This window comes from Oryzias latipes, chromosome 15 (genome assembly GCF_053564925.1).
Source record: "Oryzias latipes strain Hd-rR chromosome 15, Olatipes_Hd-rR_3.1".
NCBI lineage: Eukaryota > Metazoa > Chordata > Actinopteri > Beloniformes > Adrianichthyidae > Oryzias > Oryzias latipes.
The window spans coordinates 1,552,013-1,569,461 of NC_136251.1; the positions used below are offsets into that span (position 1 = coordinate 1,552,013).

The 17,449-nt window shown below is 40.9% G+C and overlaps 1 protein-coding gene across 1 annotated transcript in view; it reads right to left on the reverse strand.

The window, feature by feature from the left end:
• Positions 1-16,945, reverse strand: part of LOC105357917 (uncharacterized) — a 37,476-nt gene extending 20,531 nt beyond the window's left edge. Inside the window, exon 1 of the mRNA XM_023963547.2 lies at positions 13,577-16,945. Coding sequence (XP_023819315.1) covers positions 13,577-13,915 — 339 coding nt within the window. The 5' untranslated portion in view covers positions 13,916-16,945. The remainder of the gene's footprint in view (positions 1-13,576) is intronic.
• Positions 16,946-17,449: the final 504 nt, after the last annotated feature.

The window sequence follows — 17,449 nt, forward strand, 5'->3', positions numbered from 1 at the left end:
GTACTTCTTCCACATAAAAGCACTGACCACAAGGATTAAATATAAAATGATGAGCGAACAGGCACTTCATAATATTCATAACATTAATAAAAGCACGTTTGGAAGATCGCCTCGTATATTACTATTACCGAGCTGCTGCATAAATATATGTGACAGCAAAGGTTTGTTTACAACGGGACACATTTCCCTTCCGGTATTTTCGACACTATATTTTTTCGACACGATATTTTGCCCATGTAACCACGCACTGGTCGACAATCCTGTAGATGTCGTTCACGTCGATTTTCAGGAGACCTTGTAGACAACGGGTGAAATATGCCATCTTTCGCAATCAAAATCTGCCGTGTCGCTGCTATAGAAGTCGCAAACCGGAAATGGTCGGCCTCACACTCAAGGCGGCGGAAGTAGAACTCCTTAGTTACGTGCACGGAGCCTATTCTACTGAACTCGTGTCCTGACATGGATAAAATAAAAAAATATCTCGTTCCCACAAATTAATATTCTGTTCCCTCTAAATAATTAATTTGTGCGAACAAAATAATTATTCTTGTGATTAGTCATTCATATACACAGATGTTAGTGATACTTGGATTTACAGCAGATCCCTGGAGAGATACTTGGAGATCAGATTTATTTATTTTAAAAAGCACACAAGCATCAGTAATCATGTCTCCATGTCTGGATTCATTTACATCCCGGTATGGTCGCCGTCCTGCTGCATAAGTCGCTTTCCGCCGCTACTTCCATGTCTCTGTGACCCACACTCATTCAAGAGGGGAAAAACAAATACTAGAATGATCTATTTATTATTGTCTCAATAAAAATATGAAAAATATCATAATGTTTAGGATGCCCAAACTTGCTGCTTCCCCATACCGAACTGATTCTCCAGACAATTTGATGAGACACAAAGAGCCGCATGCGGCTCGAGAGCCGCGTGTTCGCCACCCCTGGTCTAGAGTGAGATAGACGGATTTAACAGAGAATCAGGCAATTTTTCAAAAGAAAACATCCTTTAGATTCCTAAATAAATAAGACGGAAGTCATGTAAGTTATTTATTATTTCTCTGCGGCCCGGTACCAAGTGACCCACGGACCAAATGACCCACGGACCGGTACCAAGTGACTCATGGACCGGTACCAAGTGACTCACGGACCGGTACCAAGTGACCCACGGACCGGTACCAAGTGACTCACGGACCGGACCGGTACCAAGTGACTCACGGACTGGTACCGGTTGGGGACCACTGCTTTAAGAGGAACTTTCTTTATAATTTTTTCCTTAACTCCAAAACAGAGACTGACCGTGCGTGTGGGCCCCTAACACCTCACACGCGCACCCCCCCCTCTTCCTGAATCACACGTCTCACACACACACACACAAAACACATTTCTTTTCACACCTGTAAAATATTTTCCATATCCGTTTACAGTGATCCCTTGCTATAACGCGGTTTGCTTTTCACGGTTTCGCTACTTCACGGATTTGCATCGTGCATTGTGTTCTGCATTCTGATTGGCTAAAAAGTCACTCCGCTTCTTCTCTACCTGTGCGTCAATAACCTTGCAGTTTAATATGTACACGTACGTAAATCAGCTTGCCAAATTTACATTAATACGTGCAAATTCTCTTGATGGTGGCATGTCGGTGTATAAGGATCTTACTTTTTCCTTAAGTCCAAAACGGCGACTGACCGCGCGTGTATGCGCTCCACACCCTCACACGCGCTCTCCCCCCTCTCTTCCTGCATCGCGAGCACCGGTTTCAGCACGCACACACACGCGTGCGCGCGAGAACGCACGCACACACAATCACACATCCCAAAATGCTACGTTTCTTTTCCTGTTAAATATTTTCCGTGGGTCTTTAACAATCTGTTTACTGTACTTTAGATCTGGATAGATAGATAGATAGATAGATAGATAGATAGATAGATAGATAGATAGATAGATAGATAGATAGATAGATAGATAGATAGATAGATAGATAGATAGATAGATAGATAGATAGATAGATAGATAGATAGATAGATAGATAGATAGATAGATAGATAGATAGATAGATAGATAGATAGATAGATAGATAGATAGATAGATAGATAGATAGATAGATAGATAGATAGATAGATAGATAGATAGATAGATAGATAGATGACTTTATTAATCCCACAATGGGGAAATTTCATTTATCTGTAGCAGCAACACGACATTCAGAAATAATCTATATAATATTACATCAATAAAGGACATCACAAATGACATTTATATTAAATAATTAAAAATATCACTAAAATTATTATGAAAAATTATTATCAAAAAGTAGATTCTTATTAAATAAAGAAATAAATATTAAATAAATACAGCTGCAAAGGTGTAAAAAACATGCGGTCTGCAAAACATGTAAACCCAGTGTGCAAATACTTGGTGCAAATACGCCACATCATCAGCGGCGGTGGATGGATATTAATAAGTAAAAAAAGGATGTCCCTGTCACAAGCCACTCATTTTCATGGCACTATTTAAGCACTGGTTGTTGTGTTACCGCAACATTTTGATGTGTTTTTGTTTCCACAGAGTTACCTATAGTCATTAGTTGATGCTTGTGTCTGTCCATTTTCAGAGAATGAAGAGAAATTCAACATATATTCTTATTTTAAGAATAAAAGTGCAGCAGAAGGAGTGAAAGAGATGGTAGGGGAGCAACAGAGGAGTAGTGAGGAGGAGGAAGATGAGACAGAGCAGCATGAATGACAGAAGAGAATGAGGAAGACAAAGATGAGACGGCATCAGAGGAGGGACAGTCAGCATCATTGGTCTGAGAAGCAAGGCACTACTCAGCATAAGCAGGGGCTCCACCTGTTCCTGGACCAACTGGTGAAGTTAGAATTATGTTACCCTAATAATAAAAATGTTTCATGATTATTAGTCTGAATAGAAATGTCAACAGATATAATTAATAATTAGAAGGATATTTTTATTATTATTTCAGAACAACAGATTTCATTTTTTGTTTATTATAGATATCTCTCAGTCAAGAGACACACCAAAGCATTAAATATAAACAAAAAAATAAATAAATATATATCAGTAGTAGTATCTACTAATGGTATCTACTAGTATCTATTAGTTATTATACTAGTAGTATCTACTATAAGTTCATGTTCTACAAAATATCAGTAGGCATTTATCTTTCTGTTGGTTTTCTAAAGGTTGTTTTACTACGTTTGGTAGAATGAATTTTAAAAATATAGCTCATGGTTTTTGTGTGCCACCCCAAGATTTAATGTGGCCCCCCACTGGCCACCCCCATGAAAAATTTCTGGAGGCGCCACTGCAAATAACATAACTATAAACATTAGTTTATTTTCACTTTTGAATAATTTGTTGAAACACACATTGAACATAAATTTCTTCTGTCCTGTAAAAGATACACAATGTGTAAGAAAAATAAACCAGACTACTGTTCTAGTTCATTCTCTTTAGAAAAGGCTCCTACAGGTCTTAGGGTCCACTTTATTTGCAACTGGGGGTTCTCAAGAGTACAAGTTGCACTTCTTTCCCCTCTGGCATTCCAAACAGGAAGTACCTGCTGGCTCCAAGAAGCCAAAATCCCACAAACTTCTATAGAGAAAGAAACAGCTGTTATCCAGTCATTCTGTTGGTCAAAATAACCATTCTTGATCTGATACCTTTCTTAATATGTTCCTGCTAATCCTCATTTTTTTCATGAGATTTCTTCTTTATCACAAGTTATTCAAGTTATAAACTGACCTCAGTAAAAGCATGTGGTGCCCACTGTCTCCACCTCGAATATTTGAATGACAGATTCTCCCAAGCCACTTTCAGTCAAAGGAGGGGTGTGGACTACCAACAAGCTCACTCATGATTGGCAAATGTAGTTTCCCTAAAAAGGTGACTCAGATCGACTCAGGCTATGTCCGAATTCCCGCCCTAACTACTAAAAAAACGATATAGTGTGGCACTATGTAGTGCCCGGAATTTGAAAAACTATTCAGACCCCATGCTCACACCTCTTTTTTTTAAACGGCGGATATGATGTCATCGATTTCACAAAGTTAAAATCTAATTAATATCAGCGTTTTGCAACTTTATGAGTCCACTGTCTTCTGAAGATTAAAATGTTGATGGTTTATTAAAAAAATACATTTTAATACATTTCTTGGGCAAAAATTGTTCCAAAGCAATGCATTGTGGTCTATATTCGCCGATCTAGTGAGCATCAATGCACACTGGTTTTTCGCAGAGACCTCTGGGAAATTTCTAGGGCACTTGATTTTGGAATTGTAGATTGGGACAGCATTAAAAATGGCAAACGCACTACATAGTGCACTACATAGTGCACTATGTAGTGGTTAGGGAAGGAATTCAGACACAATCTTAGTCAATCAGTCCAGATTTGGCCTAATTTTGCGATGGGTAAGGCTGTGGGTGACGTCACACCATCTCTGTTCAGTGATAATACACATGTCTAAGATTGAAGCCTGACTGTCAGTGAGTTGTGGCACAAGCGCACATTGTGGGCGGGTACAGAATAATCCAATGATTTCTAATAACTATGTATTTCTTTTCTTTAAAAGAAAATTTAATAAAAGTTATCAAGTCCAGTTTTCACAGTACTATAAAGAGTTATTTTTAGAAGTCCTGGTCTTCTTCTCTCCTCTTCTTTTCCATCCAGTCCAACAAAAAAAAAACTTGTGTGTCAGAAGATTCATAACCCAATGTTGTAACACTAAAATAGGTCTAACACAAGTGGCATTCAGATCTCATCTATTTGCTCAGCTGTTGGAAAGGAAAAGTAAAAAATAACTGTGCCAGTGCCACCTCCTCACCAATCAAAGGCTATTAAAATACATACTGTGCAGGCAAACTACCTGTTGACACCTGAAGCAGACCCAGACCACATTGCACTTTTGTGGAAAACAAAACAGAAAGAATGTACTTGCTCACTTTGTAACGAGTTTGTGTTTAAGCAGGACTTTTTTATGTCTTATTGCCTGCTGTCTAAACTGCTGTATTATAATGTTTACAAAGAAAGCTGGGCTTGCCATATTGATTCATAAGCATTTTTATAGTTTGTATTAAGTTGCATTTTGAAATCAGATCAACTACCATAGGAAATGTTAAAATAAAAACATTTTTGTTAAATAGATTCTGTCATTTGATTCAGAATCAGAATCACTTTATTACAAGTGGAAAATTTGTTTAAATTTCCATCCATCCAACTTCCTCCGCTTATCCGGAACCGGGTCGCGGGGGCAGCAGACTGAGCAGAGATGCCCAGACTTCCCTCGCCCTAGCCACTTCCTCCAGCTCCTCTGGGGGGACCCCGAGGCGTTCCCAGGCCAGCCAACAGACATAGGCTGCATTTACGCTGCAGGTCTGGATGCCCAAATCCTATTTTCTGACTATATCCGATTTTTTTGACAGCCCGCTTACATCATCTTTTTAAAGTGACCCGTATCCGATTTTTGCATTACATTAACCCTTGTGCTATCCTAGGCACTTTAACATTGGGAGTTGGGTCATCTAGACCCACTAGACAGTGCTCTGAACCTTTTTGTTTGAACCCTGTTGTTTTTCCTCCTACAGAAACCATATTAAAACAAAAAATATATGTATCTCCCCCAACGTTTTACATTTTCACACATTTTTGAAAATGCTCCAGGGAGCCACTAGGGCAGCGCTAAAGAGGCATGCGGCTCCTGAGCCGCGGGTTGCCGACCCCCGGTCCTGACCCACTAGACAGTGCTTTGAACCTTTTTCTTCAATGATTTGTGATCTTCACTGGTGTCCATAGATTACATGAAATCTTTCCACCTTTATCCACCTTTGTCGTGGTACGGAGAACACGTCAATGAAAGGGTTGGGTCATCTAACATAGCACAAGGGCTATACAATGCTGAAACTATCAAACATAGACGTTCTGAGGACTACGTAACGTAGCAGCATTTCCGCCTTCCGCGGATCTGAGCACTGACCGCACGGATTAAAAAAATTATGAGCGAGCGGGCCCTTAATAATAATCATTACAGTAATAAAAGCACATTTAGAAGATGCTTGTTGGTCCAAACGGCAAATGTTTTGCATGGCGAGAAAGAAACAAGCAAAGTTTGTTTCTCCCCCCTCCCCTTTTTGTTGTTTCTTTTGTGTGACTGTGGCTGTCATGGAGGCAACGCAGCGACGGAAGGAGGCGTTGCCTTGGGCGCTCCTGGATTAGGCAGGCGCACGAGAGGGGATGCGCTGGAGAGGAAGAAGGAGGGCTGCTCGGCCGGCTTATGTGCTCTCTCTGAGTTTTGAACGAGGGAGTGTTTGCAGACGTTGTGCTGTACTAACAGTTTGATCCAAGCAAAGAAATAAACGGCTTCTAGCCTCTTCCAGAGCAACGGTGTCCCGCTTGATAAGTTACAGTTTGCGTCCTGACCGGGACCGCACCGGGAATAACAGCGGTTTCCAACTACAGTCTGAAGCCTGAGGCTGAAAGGTAACACGCTGATGGGGTTCCAGCTGTCCTCCAACAGCAAAATCAACGCACAAAAGCACCTATAATAACTCATGTGATCTCAGTTGGTGGTGTCCTGAGTTGACGTCGCTGACGTACGACTTGCATTTACTGGGGAATATCAGATTTGTCTGCTTACATAGCACACGCAAACGCACGTATCCGATTCATATCCGATTTATTTCCACATATGAATGAGGCCTGAATCCGATCTGAGAAAATTGGAATCCATGCGGTTTTTTCCTGCTTACACGTTCACCGGTATATCCGATCTGTGCCACATGAGAGGAAAAAATCGGAATTGGGTCACTTGAACCATGCAGTGTAAATCTGGCCCTAGCGTGTCCTGGTTCTTCCCCGGGGCCTCCGCCCAGTGTGACATGCCCGGAACACCTCTCCAGGGAGGCGTCCAGGAGGCATCTGGACTAGATGCCCGAGCCACCTCAACTGGCTCCTTTCGATGTGGAGGAGAAGCGGTTCTACTCCGAACTCTCCGCGGGTGACCGAGCTTCTCACTCTATCTCTAAGGGAGCGCCCAGCTCATTTCAGCCGCTTGTATTCTGGATCTCGTTCTTTCATGAAGCCAACAAGACAACATCATCTGCAAAAAGCCCAAAGGAAACTCTGTGGTCCCCAAACCAGACCCCCTCTGGCCCCTGGCTGTTTATAGAAATTCTGTCCATAAAAACTATGAACAGAACTGGTGATAAAGGGCAGCCCTGCCGGAGTCCAACGTGGACCAGGAACAGGTCTGACTTACTGCCAGCTATGCAAACCAAGCTCCTACTCCGGTCATACAGAGACCGGACAGCCCTCAGTAAGGCTCCCCGCACACCATACTCCCAGAGCACCCTCCACAGGATACCACGGGGGATGCGGTCGAACTCCTTCTCCAAATCCACAAAACACATATGGACTGGATAAGCAAACTCCCAAAATCCCTCCAGCCCCCTAGAGAGGGTGTAGAGCTGGTCCACCGTTCCACGACCAGGACGGAAACCGCACTGTTGTTCCCTGAATCTGAGGTTCAACTATCGGACAGACTCTCCTCTCCAGTACCCGTTTAATCCAATACTCGGGTCGCGGTGGGCGGGGCTAATCTCCGCGATTTGAAGCCTTCTGTTCACATTCATTAAAATTATTATTTGACAGTACAGTACAGAAGTTATTTGTTGAAAAAAACGTTTCTAAAGTACTTTTATTTGTGAAACAAATGCTTGAGCCTGTAAATTGGTTTGTTCTTTCTTTTCAATGTATAATAGAGTATTTAATTGTATAATAATAGTTTAAAAAAAATAAAGGTTTCTACTTCACGGATTTTGTTTATCACGGGGTCTTTTTGGAACGTAACCCCCGCGAAAAACAAGGGTTTACTGTACTGTACTTTAGATCACCTGATTCGTATTGTGCGCAAATACAATTGCAACAGCACATCACCAGCGGTGGTGGATGTGCAATGACATTTTATTAGTACTGAAAAAAAGATGTCCCCGTCACACAGGCCTCGCATTTCATGACATAATTTGATGACTGGGGGGTATTCCAGGAAGCATGTTTAAACTCCCCTGACTTTAAGCCTGAACTCTGGCTGAAATACGCCTGAACTTGCCAACTCTGGGTATGTCGGTTCCAAAAGACCGGATATGAGTTAGTGTAATTCAGTGTTAATTTCGTCACGAATATTTTTTTGCTGACGAAAACGAAACGAAAACTAGAAAATAAGTCACTGATATAGACTAAAACTATGACCAAATTGATTGACATTATCGTCAACGAATAAAGAAAAATAGACTGTGATGATATCCAATCAGCAGACGGGAGACATGAACAAAAGAACCAATCGGCAAAACGGAACAGGTGAAACTGCATGAGAGAAGAGAACCAATCACAGCTTGACTTATTTGACCGAGCTCCCGGGAAGACGGCATTCAAAGAGCGACAAAATGTCCAAAGCTGGGAGAAAAAGAAGGGGAGACTTGTGGGCTCACTTCACATTTGACGACGAAGAAAAAAAACAAAAGTGTGAAGCATGCGGAGCGATCATTCGTGGAAAGAACACAACGAATTTAAAAAGGCATTTACAGACGAGCCACCCGGACATTTTCTCAAAGGTAAATTCACAACGATGTTGTTTTGTTTATTGAGCTAAGCCAAATTGGAAGACTGCAGTTGCTAGATGTTGAAGCATTAAATATTACGAACTGAAAAGTACTGTAAGATAGCCCCTTCTTCAAGTTAGATGAGAGCACCATATACTAATACCTAATACTATGCTATATACATTTGATAAATACTAATGTTTAGTATATTTTATAATGTTCTACTTGTTGACAATATCACAAATATTTCTAGATTAGTCATGTGAAACGTGACTGTTCACATCCTATCATTATGCTTACTAATATTGTAGGTTTTAAATACCACAATATTGCTAGACAAATTAATACCTTATAAAATCTTTTTTCTTTATCCACCTAGCTGCCAACTTATTAAATATTTACTTTTTTCATGCTTTTATTTGCGTTTATTGCTCTAATATTAACTGCTTGCACAAATTAATAAAGTGATTAAAATGAATAAATAATATAAACATATTTAAATTTATTTTACTTTTTTATGTCACAGCTACAGAAGTCTCCTGATGAACCAAGCGCAACAAAGGCTAAAATGTCTAATCAAAACATTGCTGAAGCACTGTTAGGTACTACAAAGTACAAAAGCAATGCCAGAGAACAACAAGTAAAAGAGGAGGCTATAGCAAAATGGATTGGACGGTCAGGGTTACCACTGACTACAGTAGAAGATGAGGACTTCATTCTCATGATAGAAGTATTTGATAAGAAGCTGACAGTGCCAAAGAAAACCAAGATAAACAATCTGATTGAAAAACATTATGAGGAAGAAATGACAAAAAAAAAATGACAGAATATTTTGGATAAGTTTGGTCTAATTCTTTTGAATGATTGTCCCACGCGCTGGTCCAGTACATATTACATGATTGCACGACTACTATAAGTTAAAGATCCTCTTTGTGAAATAGCAAATGAGATGGGGTGGGACAACTTACTTTCTAGTGAGTGGCAGAAGCTCAGCTCATTGCATAAACTCTTGTTGCCTTTTGCCGAACACACACAGACTCTTCAGAGTGACACAATGTCTATGTCACTGATCGTCCCTGCCCTCTTGGATTTGCATAGCCACCTTACTGATTTTGAAGAAAACACAAGTCATCCGGATTTTGCCACTCTAGCACGAAAAATGAAAGTAAATTTAAACCAACGCTTTGCCTGGGTATTGGATTCATCAGATGAAAATTCTCTCCACTTGTTGCCACTGCTTTCTTTCTCAACCCTATTGTGATACTCTCCTTGATGCCGCCAATGACAGTGCTCAGGAACTTTTTAAGCAGGCAGAGGGGTATGTGGTCCAGTGCATTCAGAGTCAAGAGACTCACCCTGATGATGATGTGGAGGAACTGAATAGACCAGAGCCTGACCCTGAACCACCATCTTCCTCCTCAAGGAAGCCAGTCTTCAAATTTCTGTCCAAATGCAGTGCTAAGTCTAAACCGAAGTTATCCACATGTAGCACAGGCAGCAACTAAGCAAGTCTAAGGAGGAGCTCTCACTGCCCATTACTTGTGATTCAGGAATCCAGTTTTGGCTTGGGAAATGTGACACATTTTATCACAGCTTGAAACCATTAGCATTAGATCTGTTAGCGATGCCGGCTTCGCAAGCTTTTGCAGAGAGAGTTTTCAGTGTCACAGGTGACCTAACCAGGGGAAAGCGTAACAGAGCGAAAGTCACTTTAGCACAAAGTGCTTTCTTGAAAATGAATAGAGGTAAATAAGTGTTGCTATCCTGTGGTTGAATTGCCAGCATTATGGTAGCAAGAAGAAAATGTCGTTCAGTGCACTTTAGATTCGAAATTAAAAATGTTTGCAGTTATTGTTCAGCTCAGCTGTAAGCTTTAAGGTCATGGAGCTAACTTTATTTTTCTTTTATTGATGGTGAATTGGCAGCTAGTTATTGTTCAAATTACCATGACAGTGTTTGTTGCTGCATAAAAGCTTTTGATTTGAAATAAAGACACAGTTGTATAATAATGTATATAAAGTTGAATTTGTGTTTTCTATAGTTTGGTTAAGTTTGTTAACTATACCAAACTTTAAAAATATTGTAAAAAATTGTCTAGTAAATCTGTTATTGATTTTAGTCTTATTTAAGTCGACTAAAATAAGACTAAAATTAAAACAAATCAGATGACTAAAACTTGACTAAAACTAAAAAGAATTATAGTCAAAGGACTAAGACTAAAACTAAATTAAAATTTTGTGTCAAAATTAACACTGGTGTAATTATGCTCCACTTGGTAACCCTGGGTTAATGCACGTGCACAGCAGGTACATAAAGACATTCTCAATGGATCGCCAATTTCCGGAGTCACCATGGAAACGCGTGGAGAAAAAAAGAGAATGCTATACTTCAGTGAGACGGAGTCTGAGATGTTAATGACGGCGTATGAAGATTATACGACCATTAAAAAAGTAACACGGCTGCATCATCAGCAAAAGAAAGAGTTTCTGCATGTAGAAAATGAACAGACAAAATAAACGCATGAGTTTCAATCTCATTTTCATTGTGACACATATATATATACGGTAACTTATCCAACTTAAATTAATTCAATTGGTAACAAGTAATTGAGTTAAATTTTTTCAACCTAATTTCTTACGTCTATCAAACTCAATATTTTTTTAAAACTCAAATTTACATATTTATCTAACTAAATGTAATATTAATTAATTCATTTAAAATTTTTCCATCTTAATTTATTTTTATTTATTTATTTAATTTATTTATTATTTATTTTTCCATCTTAATTTATTGTAATTCTTGAACTTTCATATGTCTAAATATGAGCCTGCAGGATATACTCATTTTTATAACAATAATATGAATGAAACAAAAGGGATTAATAACATGTAACCATATACCATATCTCTGAATTTATCATTACACCAATTTACAGTAGGGGTGCTATATAAACTCATCATCCTCTCCCTCCCTCTCACTCATGGTGCACAAAGAATTAAACACAGTAGGAAAAATATTTAGACAAAACACAGTAAAACAGCTTAACACACTTAAACCGGAATACGTCCAGACAGGCAAAAGGAATGGTATCCCACAATCCCTTGCGGTGCCGATCCAACAGCAGCACCAAAGTTACACCTACTTAATTGAATTAATTTGAATGAAAGCAAAATAACTGTCTGAAAACTACGTGTTATTTTTAAGCTGACTTGACAAAAAAATGATTTATCTTAACTAAAGCAAATAATTAATTTAGATGAAAGTAAAAAAGTTTATCTTTCCAACATCCATACGTGGTCTTATCACCCTCTCATGGTGGAAAAAGTATTATCTGAGCTTCTTCATCCACTAAATCATCTTCAAATGGACACGCCATGCTTCTTCACCTCTCTGTAAACAAACTAACCTTCAACTAAACCTGCTCCGGACCAGGTTATGTTCAGAGCATGAGTTGCTATGGCAACTTGACATACCCTGAAACATACCTCTGTTTTTGGAACCGACAGCGGTGGTTGTACACTTCTTTAGCCTCAAACTTACCTTGGGAGCTAGCATAACCTGCTTTCTGGAATACTGTGTGTTGTGTTACCACAACATTTTGATGTGTTTTTGACCTGTTTCCACAGAGTTACTTAAAGTCATTAGTTGACGCTTGTGTATGTCAATGTTCAGAGAAAGAAGAGAAAGTCTACATATATTCTTATTTTAAGAAAAAGTGCAGCAGAAGGAGGGAAAGATATGTTAGGGGAGCAACAGAGGAGTAGTGAGGAGGAGGATGAGACAGAGCAGCATGATCCACAGCCAGCATGAATGACAGAAGATAGGGAGGAAGACAAAGATGAGACACAAGACAGTCAGCATCATTGGTCAGAGAAGCACGCGGCTCCACCTGTTCCTGGACCAACAGGTGAAGTTAGAATTATGTTAAAACTGTTTCATGTTTATCAGTCTGAATAGAAATGTCTCCAGATATAATTAATAATTACCATGGAAGGGTATTACTATTATTATTTTAGAACAAATGACTTTTTGTACATTATAGAGGTCTCCCATTCAAGAGCCAAACACCCCAAGCATTAAATATAAACACAATAAATCAAAATATATCAGTAGGCATTTAACTGTCTGATAGTTTTCTAAAGGCTGATTTACTACGTTTGGTAGAATGAATTTTAAAATTATAGTTCATTGTTTCTGTGTGCCATCCTCAGATCTAAAGTGGCCCCCTACCGGCCACCCCCATGAAAAATGTCTGGAGGCGCCCCAGCTGGAGCGGCCTCCTCAGGCTGCCCTTCAGCCGCCCTCTGAGGTCAGGCGGCACGCCGATGCCCCGCGTTTCCGCACTCAAAGCACTTCAGACTCCCCGTTCTGGCGTAAACCAAGTCATTTCCGTCCCTGTGCTTCACGTCAAGAGTCTGAGCAGAAGAGCTCAGAAACATGAACACCTGTCTACGAAAGGACTGAACATGCTTCAGCTTCTCACTGCACCCTAAGCCACAGTTCAGAAACCGCTGGCAAACTTCCCAGAACGCTGCAGCTCCTTCTCCAGAGCTTCGTTGGGGATGAACGGGGGAACACCTGAAACAAAATGACCCGCGTGGACGGCCCCGCTAGGGGGAAGACCTGCAGGAACTCCCCGCCCACTGACGCCACTCGCGATCATCAAGTAGGACACTAAACGGTCCTCCGTCGGAAAACAATCACTCCTGTATTCATTCGGGAGGCATAAGTGATGTTAGCATGACCTATTAAGTCCCCCACAGCCCCCCCCCCCCCCACTCACCAGTAAAACCTCACTCAAATCAGGAAATGACTCAAGAAAGAAAAATCACTGAACCACACAAACTTTCTGTCAAACTCTCGAACTCACTCACTCACACCATCCATGCTGCCGCCGTCCCCACCACCAATCTCCCAGCATGCAGTGCAAGAAAGAGGGACAGACAGGCAGACGCACCTTGATGTTGCGGATCTCCTTCCTCCATGGTTGCACCCGCAGGTGGACGCACACCGTCTCCAGCAGCTCCGCGCACCGGATGACGGCCTCCAGGTGCTTCCTGCAGGTGGCGCTCTGTTCCCCCCGCCGTTCGGCCAGCGCCTGATAGAATGGGAAGACGGTGAAAGGCTTTCTGAGGTCCGGTTCCCCCCGCAGATACTGGGCTGCCCTCTCCAGGAGGCGGGCGTCTCCGCAAGGCCGGATCTCCGGGTACAGCTGCGGGTAACTCCTCACGTAATCCTCGTAGACTTCCTGTCGGGACAGCGCGGCCCGTTCCGCAGCTCCGGTTCTGTCCTTCATACTGGCGCTCGGCGGGGTTCCAGGCTGAATGAGGAAGTGAGCAGCCCGATAGGAAGAGGAAGTGAAAGTCCCGCAGGTCTGATGATCTGTAGAACCAGAAGTTCAGGCTCCAAATGTGAAAGCAGTGGTATGCTCCTTAAAGCAGCAGCTTTGACAGCGCGGCTCTTTCTTCAGTCTCAACAGCTTCTTTCTGGACTCAAAAAAGCTGTTTTCAATATCTGAATTCTCACTGTCCTTATGAAGGTTCTGGTGTCAGGATGTGACCCTACAGTGGCGGTTCTACACTAACTCACTCCCAGGAGTGTAACCCCACCCCCACCCCATCACACAGATTCTTTCGTGTTCCTTAGTGCTAGTAGCCCGTTTTACACAAAAAATGCCTGAATTTTCTAGACTGGTATTTTAGGGGTGTCAAAATCAGTCACACCGTGGGCCTAAATCCAAAGCACGCTTTAGGTCACGGCTGAAAAAGATGAACATTTATTTAACACACCAAAGCTAAACTTTTACAACTTTTAAACCTTTAAAACGGAACTTTTTTGAACATAAATATGAATAAAAACAGGAATATCTGGTTCCGGTGACGTCACTCTACCGAATGGCAGCTTAACGCAGTAGCTCTCTCTATTTTATCGTCTTCACCCCGTAAAAACATCAGATTCTTCTAAGAAAAGGTCGGAAAATAGCATAGGAATAAGCGGGGTGAACATGGGGAAAAAAGAAAAGCAGAAAGGGCCGACAGGGGAACGCACAAATGAGGAAAAGGCCGCGGCGGCGCCACCAACACAACAACAACAAGAAGCTAATGCTATGGCTAACCTGGAGAAAGGGCCCGACTCAGCGTTAGCCACAATACTCGGAGAAATACGCGATTTCCGCCGAGAATTCCAAGACTTCAAGTCGGATTTGGCAAGTATCAGTAACAAAATAGCCGAAGCAGAGACCCGAATTGATAAAGTGGAAGACTGGGTACAAAACGTGGAGCATGTAATGTTAAAGATGCTAAAGATTGTCGGCGAACAGGAAGAGAAAATTGTGGACCAGGAGAGTCGGGCCAGGAGAAAGAATTTAAGACTCTACAATGTTCCTGAGGGAGCAGAGGGATCCTCCATGCAGGAATTTGTGGAAAAAACATTAAAAGATTGTTTAAATCTCTCTCAAGACACCAATCTGGGCATTGAAAGATCACATCGGGCCCTCGGTGCAAAGAGGGGCGGAACAGAAACTCCCCGCTCGATTCTGATACGGTTTGCCAGCTTCACAACCAGAGAAGATGTTTTACGCAAAGCCTGGGGAAAAAAGACTGTTCTTCTGAACGGAAGAAAAATATATTTTGACCAGGACTATGCCCCAGCCATTCTATGGAAACGGAAGGACTATGCTGAAGCAAAAAAGGCTTTAAAACAAAAAAACATCAGATTCCAGACGCCATATCCAGCCAGGATGGAACTGTGCTCTACTCTACTGCGGAGGAGGCGGCCACAGACATGAGAACCAGAGGCTTCCAGGTCAGCGATGTTACACCAAGGGAAACCCTGACGGAGCAGCTGTCCCGAACAGCCTGGGAGATGATGGGAACACAGCAGCAGCAGCGAGACACAGAGGAGCACCGAGAGGAAATCATCCGCAAGAAGCTTCGAGCTTTTAGGAGCCGTTCCCCCGCTTCTGCAGAGGATCAGTGAGGACGAGCAGTCCTCCTGTTAAAGTCTGTGAGTACTTTTCCCCTAACAGCTGAATGTATGCAAGAAGAGAGACAACGGAGAAATGAGTGTTAAAAACATAATCAGGGGCCCTTTTCTCAGGAGGAAGGGTTTTCCCCTATTGGTAGGACTTGAACAACATCCAAGTCACGGTCTGACAGGAACGACCCCAACCTTGGAATCACGTTTTTTACTTTTTTGTTTTTTTTGTTACTACAGTTCTTTGTTCTTGTTCATTAAGGGAGTTGACCAGTCAAAAAGGTATTTATATTTTGAAATGTGCATTTTTTTCCAGAGTGACGAAAGGTATTAAAGTTATTTCTTTTAATGTCAATGGACTCACAAATCCTATTAAGCGTAGCAGAGTTTTGACTAAGATGAAGAAAGAGCAAGCACAAGTGGTGTACTTACAAGAAACTCATCTAAATGATGAGGAACATGAAAAATTAAAGAAAATGAGCTTCACAAATATGTTTTTCTCCTCATACATATCTGGCCGTAGGCGAGGCGTGGCAATTTTAATCTCCAAAAATGTGGATTTTGAAAAGTCTTTTGAGATTAAGGATAAAGAAGGTAGGTTTGTTTTAGTCCAGGGAATGATAGATGGTAATCTAATTACATTCATGAATGTATATGCACCACCAGGAAGCGACTTGAGTTTCTTTAAAAAAATTATTAATATAATGGTAACAGAAACCCGAGGTCTATTGATTTGTGGTGGAGACCTAAACATCAGACTGAGGCCAGACTTGGATAGTTCTAGTGGGAGAATACAAGAGCCAAATACTTTATATAAAAAAGTCTCTACACTCATGGAGGAGGTGGGTTTGATAGACATATGGAGAGAACTTTTCCCTACAAGGAGTGACTACTCCCACTACTCGGCTCCACATTCAATTAATACCAGAATAGATTATTTCCTAACTTTTGGTAAAGATAAGGATACAATCCAAAGATGTGAAATGGGGTCAATAGATGTAAGCGACCATGCACCATTATATCTAACTATTCATCTAAACACATGTCCAAAACTATTCTCTTGGAAATTAAATTCACTCCTTCTTAAAGACACAAATATGAAAAAAGAAATAACAAAAGAAATGAGCGATTTTCTAAAAATAAATGATAATGGAGAAGTGTCATTTCCTATTCTATGGGACACATTAAAGGCAGTTATGAGAGGGAAAATTATCTCAATCGCCTCCCATAGGAAGAAAATGCTTAATAGAAAGGCTGAAGAATTACAAAAGAAGTTAACACAACTAGAAAGCAAACATAAAAAGTACCCTTTAACAAGCACACTGCAACAATTAAAAGAAGTAAGAAACGAAATAAATAATCTGAGTACACAAGAGATAAAGAAAAAATTAATGTATCTGAAACAGAAATACTATGAAGGTGGATCCAAATCAATGAAAATTTTAGCATGGAAACTAAAAAAGAAAATCGCTGACAGCACTGTAAGCAAAATCAAACATCCAGAAACCGGAAATATCATGACCAAATTAAGTGAAATGCATGGGGCGTTTGAAGCATTTCATAAAAACTTATACTCCAAAGTAACTGGTGGGACGGAGGACGAGATTGATCATTTTCTTAACTCCATAAACCTACCAACTCTAAACGAAGAGCAAAATGAGAGAATGACAGCAGAGGTCACAGAAATTGAACTTAGGAAAGCCATAAATCGTCTAAAAACCAATAAGTCACCAGCTTCTGATGGCTTTACCGCAGAGTGGTACAAGGAATTTAAGGACGAGTTGATCCCTATAATGCTTCAGACATTCAACTGGGTGTTAAAGAAATCCCAAATACCACCAAGTTGGAACGATGC